Source organism: Cryptomeria japonica, chromosome 3, assembly GCF_030272615.1.
Source record: "Cryptomeria japonica chromosome 3, Sugi_1.0, whole genome shotgun sequence".
NCBI lineage: Eukaryota > Viridiplantae > Streptophyta > Pinopsida > Cupressales > Cupressaceae > Cryptomeria > Cryptomeria japonica.
In genome coordinates, this window is record NC_081407.1 from 888,005,846 (window position 1) to 888,027,701 (window position 21,856).

Consider the following 21,856-nt stretch of genomic DNA (forward strand, 5'->3'; position numbering starts at 1 on the left):
TTTCTAACTTTTGGGTTTTGCAGGTTATATAAAGAACACAAAGTCGAGTTTTCGTGTTTCTAAGTCTCTTCTGTTCACGGTCCATACAAGACTACAACGCACCACATAGCCGTTCGTGCATTGCGCTGGTGTCCTTGACCGAGACGCTTAAATTCAAACTGAAGACTCTCAGTTGTCTTCTCTTTCTATTAATTAGATATCTTTACTAGCTTCATCAGTTGGAGATATTTGAATGTATGTTGTGAAATTGGCTCTCAAGGGAACATAGTTCTTCCCTTTGCACAATCACTTTTGCACCATTTCAACTTGTATTCAAGAAAAAATAATATAAATCATATATTCAATTCCATAATGTTTGTTATTATATTTTACATTTTGCACATGTTTGCTTGAAACACTATTTTGCATTGATCATATTTATATGTTTATATATACTACAAATTCTAACATATGAATCCTCCCATCCTTGATTTCAATGACTTGATTTTGCTAATAAATGAATTATCTATATACGACAAATTATTGAACTTGTTTAACTTATTTAAGAATTATGATTTATAATATGCAACTTTATCAATTTGTTTCTACCAATATTCTTCTAATTCCCATGTTCACTGTTTTTGCCATTTTCCTTGTGATCCGCGTATCCATTGCACATTAAGGTGCAATTGCTAGTAATAATAACTCTCACAATAAATGAAGAAAAACTTTAAAAATAATATCCACAAAACTAAACAATCTAGGGAACTATATAGCCTAATAACTTTTGCATAAAGCAATTTTTGTACACTTTTTATTAAATTAAATTTTAATTTTTAGATTTTTAATTTTTTTTATTATGTCGAGAGGCATCTACAATGACATACAAATATCTGTAAACAAAAAATTGATTTTGAATAAATTTGACGTGTAGATGACAGGTAAATGCATGCATGTTTTAGTTTCTTAAGTATTATTTTATTACTTTGAATAAAATAAGATTATTATCACTTTATTACTTTGAATAAAATAAGATTATTATCACTTGTCTCTAAGTATATGAAACTGTTATATCTTTAATGAAAGTGAAAGAGTGCAACATTATTCAGCTCCATGTCCTTCTTGACAACTAATAAACATGCAAGACAATTATATGATAGCTCTTTTACGTATATATTTTTAGAATATAAATATACTAGTTTTTATTTTTACTAATTATTATTATTTCTTACTTCTCCTTCTCTCAAAATAAATATATATATATATATATATATAAAGCTATCTAGTTCATTCTACTTCGAAAAATAAGCATGGATATAAAGCATGCAGATACAAGAAGAAACACTAAAACTAGGTGAAAACGAAATGTAGCTACCGTGAGTTATTTGAAAAACTTAGAACTGGTGAAGAACTGGTGAGAACGAAATGTATCTACCGAGAGTTATTTCAGCCGCTTATTGTGGGGCTTTTTCGAGGCCTTCACGGGAAAAAGCTTCCATTCATCTTTATCTTCTTCTTCTCTTTATAAAAACAACGGTGGATCATGGCGGCGGACGAGTTCCACATTTTATAATAAAATATAAAAAGAAAGCATTTGCCTAGGTACTAGGTACTAGGTCTGAAGCAAATCTGGTGTTTTCCACGACGTGCTTTTTGATTTTAACCGAAGCAAATAAATTCTCTCCACGATCTGCAGAAAAGTCCAGATTAGGTATTTCTTTAATTGGAAATTAGGTCTCGCTTTAATTGAATTGAAGAGCAAGCAATCTCTAGGCTTGGAATACAGAGTATGTCTACGGACCACTGTGACTGGGGAAAGAGCTGAACTTTACAGAAGATATACACAATCTATAAACCTTGGGTGTGAAGGCACTGTAGATTTTTTTAATGGCAGCCATGAGGAAATATCCAGGTAAGCAGCAAATGAGAAGAACCAGCAATGAAGTGAAATTATCGAGGGCAGGGGCTTGTGATAACGGTGAAAACACAAACAGCGAGCTGAAAAATTTAATAGATTCATGCCCGGGTGTGAAACAGAGGATAATTTTGGAGAACCCTGGGCATTTACTAGCAAGACTCTTTTTCAGTTCTCCAGAAGATGCCGTGGAAGGCTTTGCTTTTCTCTGGAAGCAGCGTTTATCAGGTGTTCATTCATGGAGCCCCGAAATTTGCTCGGGCTCTGGCGACGTACAGAGAAAGGCACAAGAGCGCACGAGAGATGCTTTTTTGCATTATTTAGAAGAACTGCGCCACGGGGAGGTCGTGAGCAAATGTAAGAAAGAAATTGACGAAGTAGACAAGGAGTATGGTAAGTGTATTAGGTTATTGAGGTTGCGCAACAGAGTGTATGAGTGGCATAGGTTGGATGGTTTAAAACAGGGTTTGGATGCGCAGGGGAAGATTCTTCGCAAGAAATTTCTGGAATTCAAGAGAGCTTTGCAGTGCTTGGAAACTTATCTGAAGAATCCTATTCAGGATTATGATTATTTTGATTCCTCCGGTGAGGAAAGGCCTGTTTTTGTGCTGGGAAACGACTGGAAGTGGGAGCAATTACAGTGTAAAATTGTTAGGGAGTGCAGACGTTTTGAGTCGTCCTTGCCTATGTATTCTAGCAGACGGGATATCCTGACACAAGTTCATATGAAACAGGTTTTTGTTAATTTAACCCCTAACACTAGCTCAATTACCGCTACTCAAGTTTAATCTTGATGTTTTTAACATCATCCTGCGATTTTTTTAGTATTCTCCTTGGTTGTAATTGAATTACAGTTATCTAGGTTGAATGTCGAGTGTCGTTTCTTAGTGTCGGACCTCCTGTTGTAGCTGAATTACTCTTAACCGAATTAAATGATGAACATTCTGATGTTTTCTGTCCTTTTAAATATTTATTTTATTATTTTAGTTTAATTACTGTCGTCTAAGATAATTGTTGAACTTTTTGAGGTTTACTTCTTAAAATTTTAGTATTCGTCATCTCCTGCCCCCAGTTTAGCTGAATTATTGTTACCTGTGCTCTTGTTGTGATTTCTGATTTATTCCTCTCTCTTTTAATATACTTTATGCTATACTGAGCTCAATATTAGGTTATTCATGACTACCTCATTATTTTTTGTAATTATAACTGCTTTGCTGCATTATGCAATATGTAGGATAAAATCCGTTACATTGGATGCGGGCTCTGTGGAAACAGAAAATATAGTTTCATACTATGATTTCTTTTCGTTAATATGATTTATTTTAAGTGGACGTTTGTTTTCTCAGTAGGTTTAATATCAATTTGATGACAGGTAATGGTACTAATTGGAGAAACAGGTTCTGGAAAGAGTACCCAAATAGTGCAATTTTTGGCAGATTCAGGGTTTGCCTTGAAAGGTGCTGTGGTATGCACACAACCCAGGAGAGTGGCTACCATGTCTCTAGCAGCACGAGTTGCAGGAGAATGCAAAGGATGCTATCAAGATACACACCCTGTCTCTTGTTTCACCACTAATCCCAGAGATAATTCTTTAGCAAAGATTACCTATATGACTGATCATGCACTCCTTCAACTATGTATGTCAGATCCAGAGTTAGAACATGTTAGCTGTATTATAGTAGATGAAGCTCATGAGCGCAGCTTAAGTACAGATCTACTATTAGCCCTGCTCAAGAGATGCTTGTTGAAGAGAGCAGAGTTGAGGCTTATCATAATGTCTGCAACAGCAGACGCAAAGACATTATCGGATTATTTTTTTGGTTGCCAAACTTTGTATGTGCCAGGAAGAAATTTTCCTGTGGATGTTAAGTATGTTGCAAATGATGAGGTAGAACTTGCACAAAGCTCTACTATCAAATACGGGCAATTGAGTGTTCCTTCGTATGTAACTCAAGTGATGAAGATAGTTGCCGAGATTCATGCCAAAGAAGAAGAGGGGGCAATTCTTGCCTTCTTAACTTCTCAGATGGAAGTCGAGTGGGCTCGAGATCAATTCCAGAATTCCTCAGCAATCACACTTGCATTGCATGGAAAGCTTTCAATTGAAGAACAGAATTGTGTATTTGAGAGTGCACCTTTGGGAAAAAGGAAAGTTATTTTTGCAACAAATGTAGCAGAGACATCTCTAACAATTCCTGGTGTAAAATTTGTGGTGGACTCTGGCATGGTGAAAGAGAGCAGATTTGACCCTAAAACTGGCATGAATGTGCTGAGTGTGTGCCGAATAACTCAAAGTGAAGCAGCTCAACGGTGTGGTCGGGCTGGTCGTACTCAGCCTGGAGTGTGCTATCGTCTCTACACAGAGGAGGAATTCAAGGCTATTGCACCCCATAAGGATCCAGAAATCTTGCGAGTTCATGTTGGCATCGCTATTCTAAAGCTTCTAGCATTAGGTGTTAAAGATCTTCAATCGTTTGATTTTGTTCAAGCCCCTAGCCAAGAGGCAATTGACATGGCTGTAAAGAATCTATTCCAACTAGGTGCGGTAGTTTTTAGTCAGGGATATTTAAAATTGACTGATTTTGGTTGGAAACTTGTAAAGCTGGGAGTAGAACCTCGTTTGGGAAAGATTATCCTTGATTGTTTTAATCAGCGATTGGGTAGGGAAGGCCTTGTGTTGGCTGCCGTGATGGCAAATGCAGGTAGTATATTTTGTAGGGTTGGTACAGAAGCAGATAAGTCAAAATCTGATTGTCTAAAACTCCGTTTCTGTAATCAGTATGGAGACCTTTTTACTCTTCTTGCAGTTTACAAGGAGTGGGAGGATGAACCCCCAGGCAAGAGAAACATATGGTGCTGGGACAATAGTATCAATGCTAAGTCAATGTTGAGATGTAGAGATACTATAGCAGAAATGGAAGTGTGTCTTAAGAATGAACTGAACATAATTGTTCCAAGTTACTGGTCTTGGTCACCACTTGCTTCTAACAAACATAGCATAGCTTTGAGGAAAGTTATTCTGTCTTCAATGGTAGAAAACCTAGGTATGTTTTCTGGGTATGATCGTCTAGGCTATGATATAGCTTCTACAGGACAGCAAGCACATCTACATCCTTCATGTTCATTGTTAGCTTTTGGTAACAAGCCTACCTGGGTGGTTTTTTCAGAACTTCTATGTACAACAAGGAAGTTTTTGGTTTGTGTGACAGTTGTGGAAGAGGAATGGGTCTCAGCTATTCAACCTCCTCCTTCATATAATGTTTTCCAATTGAAAAAAATTGCATTGGAGAAAAAAGTAATTTCTGGACTTGGGCGATGCCTCTTAAAAAGGTTCAGTGGAAAGGCTAATTGCAATCTACATGCACTTGTTCATCGAATTCAGCAAACATGTAATAGCCATAGGGGTGGTATAGAGGTAGATCATGATAATCAAGAAATTCAACTTTTTTCTGTGGCAGAGGAAATGGAACAAGCATATGGTTTGTTGGAAAATGTGTTGAAGTGTGAGCGGAGGTGGATGCTTAATGAGTGCATGGAAATGCCTTTGTTCTATGCATGTAGTGGTAAGTACTCTCCTGCAGCACTTTTTGGTGCTGGGGCAGAAATTAAGCATCTTGAACTGGAGGGTAAATACTTAAGTGTTGAGGTTTCCTGTCCAAATGTACATTTGCTTGATGATAGAGAAGTAATATTACTGTTTGAAAATTGTACTGATGGCATAGCTGGTTTCCACAAATTTTCGGGGATAGGACAAGAAACTACAGGTACTGGAAAGTGGGGTATAATAACATTTTTGACATCAAAATCAGCTGAGGCTGCAGTTTGCAAGTCTAAAAGTTTGAAACTAGGAGGGTCTTGCTTAACTGTCTGTCCATTCAATGCATCTCCTGTAACAGATCATAAAAGACCTGGGTTTCCAGCTGTCAAAGCAATGATTATGTGGCCTAGGAGGCAGAGTAAGGGAGTTGCTATCATAATCTGTGCTGATGAAGATGTTGATCGAATTGCATTTACCTGCTCAGAAATGATTATAGGAAGATCTCGTGTGCGCTGTAGACGTGGGAAAATGAATGGTACTGTTTTTATGACCAATCTAGATACTGAGTTTACTGAAAACGAACTAAGGCAGGTTTTAGGAAGTGTCACCAACAGGAAAATTGTGGATCTCTACATTATTCGACATCCTGCTGGTATACAGCCATCAGATGCTAAGTGTGAGGCAGCTTTGTTACAGGAACTCACTAAGTTTGTGCCTCGAGACAAGTGCCAGGTGCTTGTATTTAAATCTGATCCAAAACATATAAGTACACGTGCTCTAGTTACATTTGATGGTAGCATACATCTAAGGGCAGCAATGGCATTATCTCATCTCCAAGGAAAATTTCTTTCTGTCTGTATGCCTTGGCAAAAGATAACTTGTGAACAGACATTTTGTAGCACCATTCTTTGCCCAGCTCCAATTTACTCTGTACTAAAGATGGAATTAAATAGTCTGATCGAGTCTTTTCAAGATAAAATTCCAGGTATATGGCAAGACTTCTAGTTTATTTATGAATTTACTGGTAGCATTTTAAGTTTTAGTAATACTCTTTGCTATCAGCTTTAAGTTTTTGACATGAGTTAATCTCAAAGTCTTACTACTACTCTGGTGTGTGCCTTACTCAAATTGTATGATTAGCCCATACGATCAGCACTTTTTTAACAATATTAGCTATTGTTGAACAATCGTAAACAACCATTTTCAGTGCTTAAAGCTACTATATATCAGCTGCTGATCTGGTGAGATTTATGCAACCAACCTTGTATAAGTTATGGGGTGTATAATTATGCTGAAGGCATTCATATTTGAAATGGGCGAGCTCATTTTCACGATCCATGATTGATATCATCTCCAACACAATGCAAGACGATTCAAGTCATCTGGACCGTTCATCATCATCCCACTGAACTAGGGTCAAATTGGCAAACTGTCGTGTTCAATGGCTGAAGCAACGAACCATCATGCTAATTTTAGAGGAAGATATTATTTTGTTTCGGTCCCTCGCCTTCTGTCATAGTATGTATACTGTCTTTCAGTGTAGTAATGACCTCTGTCACAGTATGCATACAACATTTAGGCCTAATAGTAAACATTAGCAAGTACAGAATGTTTTTGCATACAATATCCTGGTAAGACAGTATCATCTACTGGTAAGTGTTTGTTACCGGTATGCTATTTGAATACATTTATATCTGTATGCCGTTTTTTTTCAAAGATGCCATCTCAATACAGTAGGTATCATCTCATGATCTCACTAGAATGGTATGCATACAATATTTTGACGTAATTATCTAGGTCTACAATACTACACCCAAATGAAATACAGAGAGAACTGCCTCGTTCAATTGGTTCAATTATGTAGAAAGACTTATCCGATGTTTTCTGAAAAAACTCGGAACAAATATTCATATATTCTATACTACCTTGCTTTAAGAATTGTCTGTTTATAGCCAGTATAATTGGAAATCAAAATTTTTAGGCCTCTCTTCTGGACCCATTTCTGAAGTCTTTATGGGTCCAGTAGAAATGTCCAGATTTTAAACATTATATACAGGCAGATCCAGAAGCTCTTAGAGATCGGTACTTCAGTTTTGTCACGATAAATTAGAGTAAATCCATTAATATAGATAGCAACCAGGCATGTGGCTAGCTTCATTCACATGTCAACATGTTAATAGCTATGGCACATCACTTTAAATAGTTCTGGCAAACTCTAAAAATGCCTACAAGATATTGGATTTTAAAGAAGATCAATTGCCCAAGATGAGCTTGAAGCAGCCATACGTCATGTGTTTCTGCTGCAATGGCATATCTTTTTTTGATTGATAAAACTTGACATTGTTATTTATTGCGTGAAGGCCATTCTGAATTTGCTACTGAATTACTACATTTCCAGTTTGATATATTATAGTCACCAAGTCTAAATATATCATGATTTGTTGGATATGATAAATAGCATCCACACCATGCCAAGGTTATGTCCAACTTTCATAAGCAGTGTGACCAATAAGAAATTGGCATAGACTGCTCATCATTTTAATAGAAGCCCACATGCATATACATTTATAATTATACAGAGACTTTGCTTTAGTAGAAACAAAACATAGAGTGAAGGCCTTAGTGTAAGGAAAAGCCCCGCATTCAATTCTAACATGTGACAGTTAAAAAGCCACAGATGTTTGAAAAGTTCTAAGGAGCAGGTCACAATCTTTATTCTCTCAAAAGCCATGGCCTAAGCATTTTAAAGGTATAGATATGTTAAGTCAAAGGATTTACGGACTAAATCTTTGCACAAATAGCTAAAGTTAAAATTGTTCCAGACAAAAAATAAAATACAAGCCTAAACAAACATTATAATGCTTTAGTGCCATGGGTAAATGAATTATAAAGAAAGAAGCCATAGATTGTGTTTCTGCAGCAAAACTGCTTGTATATTGGGAAATTAGAAAAGAAACTAGATAGGGCTGCAGTTTTAACGCAAGTAGTATCATCGGTCAACCACAATCCAGAAGTTTGCAAGAGCTGAGAAGGTTTTTTTGAGCTATTAAAAGGCAAAGATTCACAGGTCATTGATCATCTTCATCCTCCAATTTATGAGCCGTTAAGCTTTTCCCTGGAAATTTAATGAAAGATCTCCACTATTGGTGAATATGTGTTGAATTGGCAAGACGGAGCCCACATTTGTGTATGCTCACAGTCAACAAATAAAGGGAGCCTAAGGGTATAATGAAATGGAAATGATTATATTTTTCCACTACTATTAATATCAAATATTTAATACTTTTGATTATTTCGTCATTGATGTCAAAGGTTTGTTGAAAAGAGAATTGGAATGAAATACTAGTCAACCTGCTGAATATTCATCGGATTTTCATCAGCTACTTGGTTGCCTGCTTGAGGTACTTGGTTGTGTGCTTGAGCTACTTGGTTGTGTGCTTGAGCTGCTTGGGTGTTTGCTTGTCCACTTCACCTGCTTATTCAGATTATTTGCCATATCAGCATTTGAAGGTTGACTTTTAAAGGCATGTCAATTCACCTTATTCATGGGCTGCAATAGCTTTGAAAATGGCAGTTCAGTGGTATCAGAATTTTATGATAGGCGTTTTGTGTCAAAAATGATAGGACCAGCTAGGACTCGAACCTAGGACCTTCCATACGCTGCTGGAGTGCTCTACCACTGAGCTACTGACCCTTCTTGGACTAGTCCATTGTCGGTCCGGGTGTGGCTTATTTACACCGACAAATTTGCGTTCTAAAAATCAAAGAAGAAGAAACATGATATGAATTTACCCTCACAAATGAGGAAGACGAACTTTAAGAGGCAAAACCTATAAATGTTTATGAAGAAGGATGAAGTCGGCTGGAAAATCAAGGCAATGCGAATTTGATAAGCAAGGGAAAACGTTTCATTAAACCCAAGTCGGCTGGGTGGCTAGATGAAGTGATGCGATTTGAATTAAGGAAAACAAAAAAATTGTTTCATTTATTTGCCAAGTCGGCTAGGATGCTAAGTGAAGGGGTGCGATTCCCTTGGTAATCTAAAGAAAACAAAAAGACGTTTTTTATTCCTAAGCTGGCCATGTCAATGAAATGAAAGAGTGCAACTATCAACCTATAAGGCATATATATGAAAGGAGAGAAGTATTTCAATAGATCAAATTCAAACTAAATTATAATCTGCCCTCCCAAATTCATGTGAAGAAAAGAAAGACACAAAAATTGTAGCAAGGGGAATTGTTCTCAAATTCGCTCTAAGGAAGAGCATCCCGAAATCACTTAAAGAGACAAAGGACTTTGAAGTATTCAGGCAGAGTTGGAAGACAAATTCACACAAGAAATGAATTGCTCAGCCAGTCAAAGCGATTAAGGCTTGACCAGACTTCTATAACATCCAAAGATTCGATTGACAAAGTGAGAGTTGGAAGAAAATTGTGGAAGGAAGGAAGAGGGCTGATCACTGATCAAAAGCTCAAATCGTTTTCCATCAAGGAAGAGGAGACAGATTCTGAAACAACACTCAGTAATCAGACAGAGAACCAAATTTTCTTTTTATAATTTGTGAGAAATGTCATTTTGAAGATCATGATGTGTTCCTAAGATTGTCATTTGAATGCTTATTCTGATTTCTAAAATTAAATCCAAAATTTATGAATAAAATCAGAGTTTTAATTTTGAAGTATTTCCTTGAGCATCCCATTTCCAAATCAATATTTTTTGACTTCTAGCTTCGTGCAGGAATATGTTAGAATCTCAAATAACATCAAGATAGAAGAAAGTTGGAGACACTAACTTGGAGCAATTGGATCTAACCAAGTTCAAAAGGAGAATGTTTGGTACCCAAGATCAAATGCCGTCCACCTTAGCAACCAACATGATTAAGAACGAAATCTATTAAGCCGTTGACTTTCTACCAGTAGTTCAATGCAATGAATTGATGGTTGAATGTGCAAGGCATTACAACCTCCAAGCAAGGTCAATAGTGTCACCTAATGGAATGGTCTTGACATACCTTTCAGATGAAGCAATTAGAGAGACATTTGGCATTCCTCGTTAGGATGGGATGGTGGACATGACTAAGCAAGAGTCATTAGCATTTTTTGAGAAGGCATCCAGAAGGTGTATGAATCTCATCACTTCGGATTGGGTAAGTAGACCAGAGAGACCACAATCCAAACTACCAAAGAGGTTACTTACTCCAATTTTAAGGAAGAATATGGTGATATGGTATTCATGGTAAATAGAATCATGGGATGTCCACAAGGAGCAATATTTGAAACATGGATGTTTTGCTTTGTAGAGGAAGTCTGTCTAGGCTTGAAGATGATAAATTGGACCAAGGTGATTAATGACAACCTAGACATTCAGTTGAGAGAATTGGAAAGAACAAGGACATTTTACATGAGTTCCTATGTGGTGTATGCGTTGGCAAGGCACATAAAATATAAGGGATTAATATGCATGGGTGAGGTAGGTATTGAGAAAGGACAACTCAAAGTATATGATTGCTACCCCCAACTACAATTGCATGAGAAGCAACATTTCAAGAGTCAATGATGCATTCTCAATGTATCTCACCCGGTTATTACAAGGGGGAATACACAAAAGATTGTCAAAAGGGTCTATGGCATTTGTGGAAAAGTTCGGTTCATGGTTCATCTAGTTTCCCACTTCCTCATACATCAGAATCCAAGGGTGTTCATACCATCCATATCGTCTTCCATGATACCCAACTGACAAGATGGTGCTACTTGAGGTAGTGAGGCAATTATCCGAGTTTGATTTCATTCAGAGGGAAGAGCATAGGCTCGAAGTCTCATGCCCTATTTCGATTGGTAAAATGGTGGAGACTTGCTACTCAGTTCAAGCCACTGAGACAACAAACATAGAGTTCTAATTCTACCAACTTGGCATGTACAAACAAAGATCATGCTTCGATCCTCATCATAAGATGCCTATCATTGGAGGGAAAAGGTACAAACATAGAGTCGACATAGAGGATTATTGGGCAAACCTCACTGATGAGTTTGCAGTGAGAAGGAAGATGTGGTCGAGGATATTAGTTGATTTCATCAAAAGATGCAATATCTTTCCAATTCCAAATCAAGTCAAGGATAATGGAGATCATGTGTTGCCACAATATGAGCAAGAAAAGGACAAACCTATTTTAACATCCAACGAGTCTCAACCTGAACTCATTGATATCAACACGTTGATGAAGGATGTGTTAGATAATTCAAGGTGGTGGATCAATGAACAAATTAGCAAGTTGAGAAGTCAAGGGGTATCAGTTACCAATGGTAAGATGGATGAAGAGGATTCTTCCTTTGAAGAAGTTGAAGCAATAAAAAGCAATGAAGAAATAAGTAGTGAGGGAGAAGTTTAAGTCTCTAGGAAAAAGGAAGAGTACAATTGATAATCCTCAAGATGGGAGAAATGTCCGAAAGGAAGTTGCTAGTGCTGAGTCTCGACGAAAGAAATCAAGGACAAATACAACCGCATCAATCACAAGTACTTTCTCAATTAGAGAGTTGGATCAGTCACAAGTACTTCCTCAATTAGAGAGTTGGAAATAAATCAAACATCAATATAAGAGAACAACTTGGCAGATGAACAAGGAATAGGGTAACACACTCTCAAGACCGGACGTCACCAATTCGAAATCACTTTGAAGGAGAAAAGACAATCATGATAGAGGATTTGTGAGATCCTGGCTTAAACACAAATGAAGAACAAGGTGAATTTATCATTTCAGCCTTGAAAGGAATCAGTGGCGATAGTAGATTAGAAGATGGAATGGAGTTGTCTACAGTTCTTGATTGGCTAAAAGAGAGAATGAATAAGAAAGTCGTGGTAGAAGTCTAACTCATTGATGATATAGATGATTTCTTTGCAAGGGTTGACAAAGCTAAAGTGCAAAAGAGGACAAAGAAGTTCTCCCACATCTCAAGAGACAATTCAGTGTTACACACATTACAAGTGGTACTCCCCACTGTTGATAAACCACGATAGCAGATTACTCCATGGATTATGAGGTTAGTGTTGATGTGTTTTTTAGACACCTCTATCATAAAGTAAAATGCCCAAAAGTACTCTATCCTCTCTCTATCAAAATCTTCTTGGATGTTAAATGATGTGATCAACCAAGACGACTGCAAGGTTTCTATAGTCAGGTCTTGACGTGTAGATAGCTCAATTGGTTGATGTGATTGTTGGTAATCCAAGGGGACTTACGTTGATGCATGCACTTGATTGGAATGTTGCTGGAATGTGGAATCTTACCTGATTAGAAAAAACAAAGCATAGGGTTTAAGAAGACTATGCTACTCCTAAGAATGCAAGAGACAGCGAAAGATTAGGTGAAACTCAACCAAGCTCTGCTTCGCCATCAACGAACAACTTCACAAAGCTAGTGCGATCTTCTAAGGTAATCACGTGATGTTCAAATCACCATCAACAACAAAGATACCATCAAGGCAATGCATATCAAAGTGTGAATAGCATTTGAAGTTAAGTTCATTTAAGAATTCCAGTTGACCACACAAGGCAAATTTACAATCAGCAAATCGCTAGTGGTATGGATAAATGAATTTCACTATTAATCATTCACAATTCCTTTCATTCATTTAATCAACATGAAAGCAAATGAGAAGTAGAAACCATATAACTTGTTGAAGCAACACATTTCACCATATCTTCAATGAAAAGAGTATATGCATTTACAATCCCTAGCAACAATTTCTTCTTCTCCTACTCTAGTCTAACTTCTAACTTCTAGTCTATCTATTCTTCTACTCTTCTAATAACATTAACCCTTACAAATGAGAAGTTTGAGCTTTTTATAGAGATCTTATTACAATTGGAAGGCTTAGACTGATTCACAATCAATGGCCGAATTACAAGATGAAAACCCTAATTAGGGTTTGTTACAACAACTCCCTTTGGCCAATGAGAAAATTGCATTTGTTTTGACATATATCACATATTGAATGTGAACCATAGAAATTGAGGTTAGGTATCTCGAAGTTTGTTCCTCCATGGGTGAGTCAAGTGCATCGTATTTGGACATCTTGACTTGGAATCCTTTGATTGGTTGGTGATGACAAGGATGACACCTCAATTTGCTTGGTAGACTTGATACTCAACATCACAAGCTTCAGCAGTGATGATGATGAAGGCCTGTTCCTAAATTATTTCATGGTGTTCAAACAGATCATCTTCACTCGAAGCCTCCATCTTGGATAACCTTCATGCTATACTAGCAATGATTCTTGGATTTCCGGAGGAAATTGAAGATATTTGTAAAATTCCTCCCTTATCATGAGTACTTGATGAATGCTGGAGTGTTCGTTATGTGGAGCAATCTGCTTCCTTGCCTTGTATAATCTTGTGAAATCTTTCCTTTTGAGCAGCCTCCTTGTATGTTTGTAGCTGTAGGATATCCTTTTCTATCACTTGTTCATCAATGCACAATCCTCCTTTACAATGGTAAATTTCCTAATGCTGCCTGAGTTTGACGTTTCACTTCTTGTCTTAGACCTACAAACAGACAGATACTGAATTAAAACATTATGAAATGAACAAAAAGAAAGAACACATAGCAAATCATACATCGTAAACCGTTAAGTATGAAATAAGAACTCAGATTTAAAAAAAAATCTGATCCGTAGTTTTGAATTTGTCTTCCTTTATAGGTTTGATTCAATTTCTTCTCCACTATCCTCTTTCAGGTCTGGTTCAATTTCTGCCCTTGCTCCACCCTTTGTGGGCTTGTAATTTTTTAAATAAATGTTGAAAATACAGTCTTTAAAAGGTGTGATTTCCTGCACTTTAAATTGATTTCGAATTGCCCTTAAAGTGGTTGCAATTACCTTATTTATATAAATGCAAATCTAAAAGACACACTCCTTCGCTATAGCTGACTTAACTTTTTTGTTATTTTATTTTATTTATTTTTCAATGGCTTTGTTCTAAATGGATGCAATGTCTTTGGAAGTTAGTCATTCCATTATTGGTGCCACCTCATCCTTATGTTACATTATACCTTATTCACCTTTTATCATGGATTTTAATGAGTGAAAGTGCCAACGCTCTTGTCTTTTAAATGAAAGATTTCTCTTAAGAGTGGGCCCCTCTTTCATCCTTGCTGGCGTTGACTTCTTTTCAATGCTTGTTGGGTGTTTGGAATAAAAGATAACATGCTGCGGTAGTGGAGGAGGGGTGAAGGATGTGGGGAAGTAAAGATGCCGCGGTGGGAAGGGAGTAAGGAAGGTCGGTGGGAAAGGTGCCGCAAGGAAGATAGGAGTGCGGGATGTGGAGTAAGCATATGCCCTGGTGAGAAGAAGGTAAGGGATATAATAAGAAGGATGTGCCGCGGTGGGAAGGGAGTAAGGAAGTGTTGTGACCTATTTCACACATCACCCCATTGCAAATGGGGACCCTCGGTTGTTTGCTTTTTAGGGTTTTGTCTTACCATCGCAATTTCATAAGTCCATTTCTTGGAGAGTTTGGAGTTAGAGTTTTTTAGGGGTCATCCAAGTTAATTAGGGAAATCATGCTCGAAACAGTGTCTGGATACCATCAAAGCCCTTAGAAGGCCCGAAGGACGAAAATCGCAATTGCTTAGGGTCAATTCTGACACCTTCCTATTTTTGTGGGATTTTGCTTTTGCTTTTTTTGCTTTTTTGATTTGTGGCACTTTGGGACAAATCGGGGAAGTAGCTTTTTTGGCCTGTTTTTTGCTTTTTGCTTTTTCTAGCTTTTTTGAAAGTTGACCTAGGATTGGGTCCCTCAGGTCATGGCAACAACATTCCAATCTTCAGAATAAAAAAATTGTGTCTCCAAGTGTAAAAAGCAGGGTAAAATCTTCGGACAAAATGTTCATCCAGATGTTCCAGATAAACATGAATAATGCCAAGCAAACCATGAAGTCCGCCAAGGACAAGTTCAAATGGAGGTAGCAATGGAAGAAATTCGAAGTGTTATGTCAAACATGAAGTTCGCCATGCCAAAGGTGAAGATGGCAGATCATGTGCAAAATTTGCCATGTCAAGATGCAAGGGACATTGCAAGGTAAGTGCAAAGTCCGCTCAAACATTGCAAGTCAGTTGCCAAGTTTGCCCAAGCATTGCAAGGTAAGTGTCAAGTCTGCTTTGCACATGGCAAGACAATCTCAAAGTTTGCTGCACAAATGCAAGCATACTATAAACTCCGCCCTAGCATATGCAAGACAACTACCAAGTTTGCCATGCCAAAGGTGAAGACGGCAGATCGTGCGCAAAGTCCGCCTTGCACAATGGCATACAAGTCTTGAAGTCCGCCCACATTTGACATGGCAAAGGGTATGTAAACTCTGCCTAAGGAAGTTGCAAGCAAGTCCAGAAGTCCGCCCTAGCAAATGTGAGAATGGCATGACATTGTCAAAGTCCGCCATGCCAAAGAAAAAGATGGCAAACAAGCTATGAAGTTTGCCAAGGAAAGAGAAAAAGTCAAATGCAAAACAAATACAAAGTCCCCCACAAAGCGGCATGCCAAGGCTAAACTCCGCCATGATTAGATGCAAAGCAATCTCCAAGTCCGCCACAAAGTGGCATGTCAAGTGTAAAGTCCGCTATGCATAGTGGGGCATGCTAAGTATGAAGTTCGCCCTACCAAGTGACATGCTATTCATGAAGTCTGCCATGACAAGGGGTGTAGATGGCAAAACAAGTGTGAACTCTGCCATGCCATGAGTGGCAAATGACATAGGAACATGAAAGACTTGTTATTTTATTTTTTATTTTTTATGATCAGATTAATAACATGCAGATATAAAACAATTCAATCAAATTTGCACAACGTATACCCTGGGAAAACCCTCCAACATGAGGGAGAAAAACCCAGCAACGAATGTCTCTTATTATATTTATCAAACAGCAAGATGCCTTTACAAAAATCACTTCACTCCTTGAAGGTAGATGAATGAAACAATCCACACTAGATGAAATAAGATCTGCTGTGTGAATCGATCTTCCTTAGATAATTCACGAACTACTGTAGAAAATACACAACCTGCTAGTGAAGGTATACGAACTGCTATATGTATTATGTGAACTGCTGTGTGTATCCGAACTGCTATAGAAGATATTCTATCTGCTGTAGGAGAGACACGGACTGCAGGTAATAATAATCGATCCAAAGTGAGGAGAGCTGATGTCCTTTTATATCCTAGCAGAGGTGACCCTTCACCAAGAGTTGGCTCCCTCCGAACCAAGACAATTCTTCATACGATGCAAGGTGGTCTTTTCATAGAGTGGCGGACTTTACCAAAAGTCAGCCCCCTTAATAAATGTATATATTTTCCAAACAAATAATATTGCACATCTTTTAATTATCGGTCAACCTCAAATATACAAAGCCGAATGCTAATTGTATATTTAGTGAAATTGACCCAAGGTGACTCCCGTAGATACATACGTCAACACTCCCTCTTAGCTAGGGAGGAATCCTTGCTGATATCTGTGTCATGGAATGACATCCACCATGGCTACTCCCAGAGGGTGAAACAAAATTCATCACGGAGTCACTCAACGCGATGACATCCATCATGGCTACTCCCATGAATGGAAATGAATATGAACACAAGTGCCCATCACGAAGTCACTCAACGTGATGTCGTCATCTCATCATGATGGTCACCATGGCTACTCTCAGAGGGTGATCAAACACAAGTGATGTTGTCATGGTATTTCTCAACATGACATCTACCTTGGCTACTCCCAAAGGGTGGAACGAGGGCTTTCACCTCAAACTTCTCTCTCACAGAGAAGAATGCATTAACAAGGGCTTGCACCTCAAACTTCTCTCTCATAGAGAAGAATGCATTATAGTACATCTCAAGAAATCATTGATGTTGAGACTCCCTCTCAGCAAGGGCTTCTTTCTCCACAACTCCAAGCTTGTCTCGAAAATGCACAAACTTCACTTTGGCAAGGGGCTTGTTGAGAATACCAGCCATCTGATCATCAGTGCTAATGTACCTCAGCTATATGGCTTTCGTTAGAACCATATCTCGAATGTAGTGGTATTTGATCTCCACATGTTTTATCTTGTCATGAAACACAGGGTTGACAGAAAGTTTCGCACAACTTTGATTATCACAATGAATGACAGTAGGCTTCATCGATTACCCAAACAATCCTGCAAGGAGCTTCCGAAGCTACACTGCTTCTCGGGCTGCCACACATGCTACAATATACTCTGCTTCTGCGGTGCTTAGTGCCACTGAAGACTGCTTCCTGCTACACCAAGAAACCATAGCAGACCCCAAACTGAAGTAACAACTTGAGGTGCTCTTCCGATCAGTAACACTCCCTGCCCAATCAGAATCAAAATATCCTTGCAGATTTAGATCTGCACTTGAAGTATATCTCAACCCATATCCTACAGTGCCACACAAGTACCTCAATATATGTTTTTCTGCAACTAGATGAATATGTCTTGGTTCACACATAAACTGACTGAGAGTACTCACTGTATAACAAATGTCAGGTCTAGGATTGACTAGATACATCAATGAACCAATCAGCTGTCTGTACATGGTAGGATCTACCAAATCTGAACTAGTTGCAGATTCACTCAACTTCTTCAATTTTTTCTCAATAGGTCTAGACATAGATTTGCAGTCCAACATTCCAAATCTCTTCAAGATGTCAATGGTGTATTTCCCTTGACTTAGGATGATCTCATTCTTTCTTTGCCACACTTCCAATCCTAGAAAGTAATGCATAAGTCTTGGGTCCTTCATCTCAAATTTTGAGGTTAACTCCTTGCATCTGAAGATGAGATGTTCTTCTCCAGTAAGAAATAGATCATCAACATAGAGAACCAAGATTAGTGCTTCACCATTAACTACCTTGAAGTAAAGATTAGGATCAACATCATTCTTGCAGAAACCCAGACTTATCAAGTATCGGTCAATCCTTTCATACCAAGCATGGGGAGCTTGCTTAAGTTCATATAAGGCTTTCTTCAATTTACATACATGAGACTCCTCATGGATCGTAAAGCCTTCAGGTTGCTCAATGTAGACCTCTTCTTCAATTACACCATTGAGAAAAACAGTCTTCACATCCATCTGATGTAGCTTCCATCCTTTAGTTGTTGCAATGGCAATAATGGTCCTGATGGAAGTATAGCGAGCAATTGGAGCAAAGGTTTCTTCATAGTCTATTCCCTCTTTCTGAGAGAATCCTCTAGCCATGAATCTTGCTTTGTACTTCTCAATACTTCCATCTGCTGCATGCTTGATCTTGAACAACCATTTGGAGGAAACAACTGATTTTCCTTCAGGTCTTGGAACGATGTCCCAAACATCATTCTTAATATTGGATTGATATTCTTCATTCTTAGCATCTCTCCAGACATGTGGAATTGAGGCTTCCTCAACACTAGAAGGCTCAGATTCAATGATATTACTCATTAATGCAACATAGCTTGAAAATTTCTGAGCTCTTTTGCTTTCTCTGAATGTGCCTCTAGGAGCTGCAAACTTTTTTGCCTCCTGCTTAGTTTTCCTAGCCTAAAGAGTTCTCTTCTTGGTTACGACAATGTCTCTCGGACCATTAGTAGGTTCCAATGGCTCAATTGGATCAATGGCCTCCACTGGTTCAGTAGACTCCCTTTGAATCTCAGGAGTATGATCAATGTCCATGTCTTGAGGATTCTCTTGATCTTCATCATCTACCTCCATGCATGAACCTTTAGATCTTCTGAATGCAACATCTTCCTCAAATGTATCACCTCTGCTAACCTCTATCTGTTTCTGACTTGGAATGTAAATCTTGTAGTCTTTTGAAGTTTCACTGTAGCCTACAAATATTCCTCTATTGCCAGAAGGTTCCAACTTGGTTCTTTTATCTTTAGGTACATGAACATATACTGGACAACCAAAGATTCTCAAATGTCTGACTTCAAGTTTAACCCTTGTAAAAGCTTCTTCTGGAGTCATATTTTGCAATATCCGATGAGGACATCTATGCTGAACATATACTGCTATCCTGGAAGCTTCTGCCCAAAGAAAGGTTTGCAAGTCTTGGTCATGAATCATGGCTTTAGTTGCTTCAACTATGGATCTGTTCTTCCTTTCTGCAACCCCATTTTGTTGTGGGTTGTAAGGAACACAAAGCTCCCTCTTAATTCCCGCCTCAATGCAGAAATTACAAAAGCTTGTTGAAGTGTATTCACCTTTCTACTTGGGCTTTAAACTCTTTAAACCTATCTAAGACTTCTTCAGACTCTTTGGACTTCAAAAAATAAATCCAAGTTTTCCTAGAGTAATCATCTATGAAAATTACATAATACAAAAATCCGCTTAGGGATGCCATTGACATTGGACCACTTAAATCAGAATGTACAAGGTCTAATATTTCTTTTGACCTACTTTTACTACTATGAAATGGACTCTTAGTATTTTTACCCATGGCACAACCTTTACAAGTGCCATCATGCTCATGACTGAGCTTAGGTACACCTTTAACCATTTTCTCCAATGATGGGAGGGCCTTGTAGTGCAAATGAGCAAATCTTCTATGCCATAGCCTGCTGGAATTGGTAGTGTCATGTAGAAAAGCTTGAACTGGATGGATGGAAAGCTTGTATAGACTCTCATGCCGGTTGCCAATCACACGTGCCGTCTTGATGCTAGAGTTCTTTGGCCAAGCAAGAACTTTCCCTTCTGAAAACTTAACTTGATAACCTTTTTCTTCCAGGGCTGAAATGGAGACAAGGTTCCTCTTGATTCCTGGCACGAACAAGCCGTCACTTAGATGGAGAGGGATGCCAGATTCTAGGTTGAGAGAGGTAGATCCAGAACCTTTCACTGAGTAGCATGCATCATCTCCAATTATCACTTGAAGATTGGTCTTTCTTTCCACCAAGTCTGAAAGATGTTCCCTATAACCTGTGATGTGTCGAGAAGCGCCACTATCAATCAACCAAGTGCTGCTATCGGTTGGAACATTGCTAGATAGGGCAGAAATGAATAGAAAATCTTCTTGATTGTTCCTAGATTCCTTTTGAGGAGATACCTCACCAACATCCGCCATAGAAGCATGTTGCTTTGGCCTTGTCAAACAATATCTTGCATAGTGACCATACTTGTCACATCTAAAACACTGGATGTGAGAAAGATCTTTCTTCTTCTTAGAATTAGGTGTGGAAATTGAACTTCTATCTCTATTTCTCTTGAAGTTGCCTTTTCTCCCATCTCTTCCTTTCTTCTTTGAAGTTTGAGAGGCGAGAACATGATTGTCTTCATTGTGAGAACTTCGGCTATTTCCTCTTGTAGCCAACCTAGATTGTTCTTGGATACAATCAGCACAAAGACGATCAAACTTGAGAAATTTGGATCTCCCACTAATACTTTGAGTGAATGGTTCCCAAGATTGAGGAAGACCATTCAATGCCAACATGACTAGATCTTTATCCATAACTTGATCTCCAATGGCGCATAGTTGATCTCTTTTCTCAGAAATTTTCATGAAGAATGATATGACAGTTTCTCCTTTCGCCATCTTGATTTGAGGAAGTTGTTGCCTTAGAGCAAGGGCTCTACTAGTGTTGTTGATCTCATAGAGTCCTTCCAAGGTCTTGAACATATCTCTAGCGGACATCTTGGAGATAAGTGGCACTAAATGATCCTTCACCGAATCAATCAACATCTTCTTGGCCTTTATGCCATTTTTTTTCATTGAAGTTTCTCAGCTTCATCGGTTGGTTCAGATATATCATCCTTTTCTATGAACTCAAGAAGATCATTTTCTTCAAGTGCAATTAGAATTCTATATTTCCATGAAATGAAGTTTTTTGCACCTTCAAGCCTATCTTGAACCTTGAGTCCGTTCACCATATTGATGTTAAGAATTACTCCTTAGAATGGGGAGGAGAATAGTGAACTTCACTGCTTTAGAGAAATTTGATCACGATCTTCTTAAACTCGCTTTGATACCATGTTATTATTTTTTATGATCAAATTAATAACATGCAGATATAAAACAATTCAATCAAATTTGCACAACATATACCCTGGGAAAACCCTCCAACATGAGGGAGAAAAATCCAGCAACAAATGTCTCTTATTATATTTATCAAACAACAAGATGTCTTTACAAAAATCGCTTCACTCCTTGAAGCTAGATGAATGAAACAATCCACACTAGATGAAATATGATCTGCTGTGTGAATCAATCTTCCTTAGATGATTCACGAACTGCTGTAGAAAATACACAACTTGTTGGTGAAGGTATATGAGCTGCTATATGTGTTATGCAAACCAAAGTGGAACTACTCGCCACTCGGCAAAACTCACCAAGGCCTGGAAAAAAACTTCGGAAAAACTCGATGAAAAACTCGACAACTTAAAAACACGCTTAAATTTAATTAAAAAT

At 38.1% G+C, this 21,856-nt stretch overlaps 1 protein-coding gene across 1 annotated transcript in view; it reads left to right on the forward strand.

Annotated features, from left to right (window-relative positions):
• The first annotated feature begins 1,375 nt into the window (after positions 1–1,375).
• The window catches only part of LOC131055806 (ATP-dependent RNA helicase DEAH12, chloroplastic), a 67,141-nt gene continuing 46,660 nt past the window's right edge, over positions 1,376–21,856 (forward strand). Inside the window, exons 1-2 of the mRNA XM_057990151.2 lie at positions 1,376–2,628; positions 3,267–6,417. Coding sequence (XP_057846134.2) covers positions 1,867–2,628; positions 3,267–6,417 — 3,913 coding nt within the window. The 5' untranslated portion in view covers positions 1,376–1,866. The remainder of the gene's footprint in view (positions 2,629–3,266; positions 6,418–21,856) is intronic.